Here is a 3619-nt window from a genome sequence, read left to right as displayed (position 1 = left end):
TGAACCATTTATAATGCAGGTTTGACTTACTTTTCAGACTAGAAGATCAATTCAGAAGTTACTAGAATGGGAAAATAACAGACTATATCATAAGGTAAGAAAAGCCAGAGTGCTTGTTTTCTTCAGCTTTAAGAATGGGAAGTTTTGGGGTTTTTTTGCATAATTTTACAATCTTTTTATAATTCCATACTTTATACTGATCTGAACCTGCCAGAAGGGTTCCAGGTTCCGATAGTTGGATATTGCTAATGCTCGTTGAGTTACTCATCAAAACGAAGCTGTGGTGGGCGCTAATCCTTTGGTAATTACTTTCTCAGCTCGGTTTGCACTGGAAGCTGAGTAAAAGGAAATGCGAAACTAGCAATATGATGGAGTATGTAAGTACTGCTTCTGTTACCTGCTATTCACAAACCCGGGATTTCATAGGGAAGAATCCCTCACGCACTTAGACTGTCGCCTGTCCAGAAAAATATCCCGGAGCAGCGCGCTGTCGTGCTTGCCGTGCACCCCGCAGGCCGCGTCTAGCGAGTGCAGCCATCGTACAGCGAGGCTTAGAAAGCGTCAGCACTGAGCACGTTCTCTCCTCGCCCCAATTCTGCCTTCGCGCTGCAGGAGCGCCTGTTTTGCCCCGTAATTTGTACCGAGGAAGACCCGCCAGGACTTGGCGTTGGTGGGATCCCCACACCAGTCCCTAGTTCTTTAACACTCGTCCACCCTTTCCACTGGTAGGCGTAATTATTTGAACCAAATTCTTTGTGCAGAAATACTGCGTTTTTATAGTAGTGTAGGTTTGTTTACATCTCTTTTTTTTTTTTTGCTGGCTCTGAACTTCAGAAAGTTTTAACCCAAGCAGTCCATTCAGGAAAGCAGGATTTGAAATACTTCTGTGGTCCTACTACTCCCCTGCCCACTTTCATATATAGCCATGAAGACTGTGTAGGCTTGAGGAAAAGAGGTAGTCACCCCAAAACAGTCAAGCGCCCAGAAGCCCTGTATTTCCAAATGACCGGAGTCTCTGCCCTGTTATTCCGGGAAACATTCCCTCCTTACCGAGTATCTCAGATAGGCTTAGTTGTGTGTGCTAGCTAATGTTGCATGGAAATTGTGCTGAAGGTTTGAATTTTTTGGTTACTGTGTTCTGTTCTTGTCTTTTTCCCTTCTTCAACAGGTAATATTAATAGAGTTCTTACCAAAATATCCCATATTTCGACCTGACTGAGGAACAGCAATTGATCTTTCATGTTACCTGTCATTTTCTACCCTTAGTGCCTTGTAGATGATTTTGGAAAGAAGATGGTCTACTTTGCTGTGACTTAAAAACGTTCTTCAGTAGAATATCTTCCGTGCTATGTTACTTTCTTTCGTTAAGAAGAGAACAATTTGCACATTTTTTTTTTATGTTAAACGAGGCTTCTGTGTTGCACTCTGAATTTTTAACATTAACTGATAGAGTTGCCACTAGGGATCTGACATCAGTGCTGCTTAAACTTACTCTGAGCATGCTGCCTTATTAATTTCTGTATTTGCTGTCCTCAGACATGCATCCTAATGCCGTGTCACACTGTACTTCATTCTAAACGTCGCAATCCTATAAACCCTCAGTAGAAATGTCCAGGTAAGCGTCTGGTAGTAACGATTTTAGTATAACCTGCTTGCATAGGACTTGCAATCGACAGCACTGGTTTTGTCCTGCACTTTGCAAAATCATCATTTACATTAGGGGGTTAATTATTTTACCCACTATGGATTTGTAAATATTGGCTCTTTGCATAATGTAAAGTGTGGTATGCCAAGGTTTACAGAATGTAATATAGCTCTTACTCTGTTGCCAACAGTCCGACGTCGGTGTGTTCCTTACGTTTGCTGGTGTCCCTCCGACTGTACAGACCCATTCACATGCTGTTTTTATGGTAAAGCCATACGAGTTTGTACATACTGTCAGATGTGTAGGGCTCAGTTGCACTTTGTTTAGTAAATGGATGAAAAATGCATAGCATTTCTGTCTTTTTTTTTTTTGAAGTATTCCAGGTGTTGTTTGTGGTGCCTGAAATAGGAAGCTTAAATACTGCTCACCTTCGAGAAGGTTCCATTTAGGGGGTAGATGGTGGCTGCTATTAGCAAAATACCCCAAAGCCTCTTAAGTTAGGACTATATGGATGTCAAGTTTGGGTTTGGTTTAAGTAAGGAAAAGAGGTTTCATAATTGGAGACTCATTACTAAGGAGAAAACTTTGTAACAGCCCAGTCAGAGCTGAAGAAACACTTGAATTCTTTTTGTAGCAGGATGCTACGTCAGCATTTTAACAATGAAGTGACACGGCATCCTTTCCAGGGGAAATAAAATCTACCTAAATGGGAGTAGCGTTTCAAAATACGCTGAAGGGAGGAAGTGGATCAGTTGTATGCGTCCACCCTGACATTTGCTGTGCAGGCACAGTCTGAAGATCCATGAATGCCGTGTGGAATTCACAGGTAGTGTTGGATTTTCCCCTGTTTGATCTCAGGAAGGGAAGGAATTGTAGAAGAACTTCCTGTAGTGGCTGGCCTAAGCAAAACCACTTGATAATAGTAAGCAAATGGAAATTGATGCAAATTTCCTTCCTTTCCTAACTAGAAATAAGAAATTGGAGAAGAGCCTGCAGGTGACCGAGTATCTGCAAGTCGTGGCAAATACCTAAGTGTCCGGGCATTTCTTTGCAGCAGCTTGACTCCTTGCGACATCATCCCAAGCTGCTTTTTCGTTTCAGGGTGACTTGGGATTTCCTCTGAATGTATTTGCATCTATTCAGTATGCAGTATTGTATTAAAATAGAGTGTTTCTAAGACCGTTGGGTTCTAATAACTGTAGTGGGCCAGACTTCTGGTACGCAGTGTTTACAGAAGGCCAGTGATACGCAAGTTGTCACTTCTCATCGAATCTTGTGCTGTTCTAACTGTACAGCTGCGGAGTGTCGGACTCCAGCGCTTGCAGTCGTTTCCAGCCACGGACTGATGCTTCAGGCTGTGAAATCTGTACTCGTGGTGCAGAGGGTTCATTTGACTGGTAGATTGGTGATGGCCTGCTCTGTAATTGCATCTGTAACGTAACGAATAAAAAGGCTACTGCGGTGTTTTGAGTTTCGTGTCAGCCACACCTTGCCACTCAGATTTCGGTCGCAGAACCAAGCAAAGTGTTCTCTCTGAGATACTCTCATAGGATGAGTTTTAAGTGGAAGCAGAGAAAATACTTAATGGCAGAAAAATGCAAAAACCCAAAACTGAAATAGCATACCCATTTCTTTGTATTTCCCTTACAAATAGCTTTGTGGAGTAAATGAAGGGAGCTTAGCTTAATTAACAGAACAGCGGATGTTTCGTATCGTTATGCCAGAACTTTGTTATTCACTTTCTTTTTTTTGGTGTAAGGAACTCAAGAAATCTCCACAGGTTCTTGTTTCCTTCTGTATGTGACTATTTTCAAAATGCCCTTTGCCAGCTGAGAACAGGCAAGCCAAATGCGAGTTCTGGTTATCACCAGCGGTGAATGCTGAGCAGCCCTCAGTCTCTCTGCTAAAAGAAATCCTCCTCAGTCTGTGCTGACTTCATCGGATTCACTTCAGGATTTCTCACCCTGGTTTGTC

The 3619-nt window shown here is 42.4% G+C and overlaps 1 protein-coding gene across 1 annotated transcript in view; it reads left to right on the top strand.

The window, feature by feature from the left end:
- The window catches only part of CHIC2 (cysteine-rich hydrophobic domain 2), a gene marked incomplete at its 5' end in the record, with an annotated part of 10012 nt that extends 7977 nt beyond the window's left edge, over positions 1 to 2035 (top strand). Inside the window, 3 exons of the mRNA XM_010155650.1 lie at positions 38 to 94; positions 318 to 377; positions 1169 to 2035. Coding sequence (XP_010153952.1) covers positions 38 to 94; positions 318 to 377; positions 1169 to 1219 — 168 coding nt within the window. The remainder of the gene's footprint in view (positions 1 to 37; positions 95 to 317; positions 378 to 1168) is intronic.
- Positions 2036 to 3619: the final 1584 nt, after the last annotated feature.

The sequence above is a fragment of the Eurypyga helias genome, unplaced genomic scaffold (assembly GCF_000690775.1).
Source record: "Eurypyga helias isolate BGI_N326 unplaced genomic scaffold, ASM69077v1 scaffold9697, whole genome shotgun sequence".
In the NCBI taxonomy this organism is placed as follows: Eukaryota; Metazoa; Chordata; class Aves; order Eurypygiformes; family Eurypygidae; genus Eurypyga; species Eurypyga helias.
The sequence above is the reverse complement of the archived record's forward strand: the minus strand, read 5'-3'. Positions and strand labels throughout refer to the sequence as shown.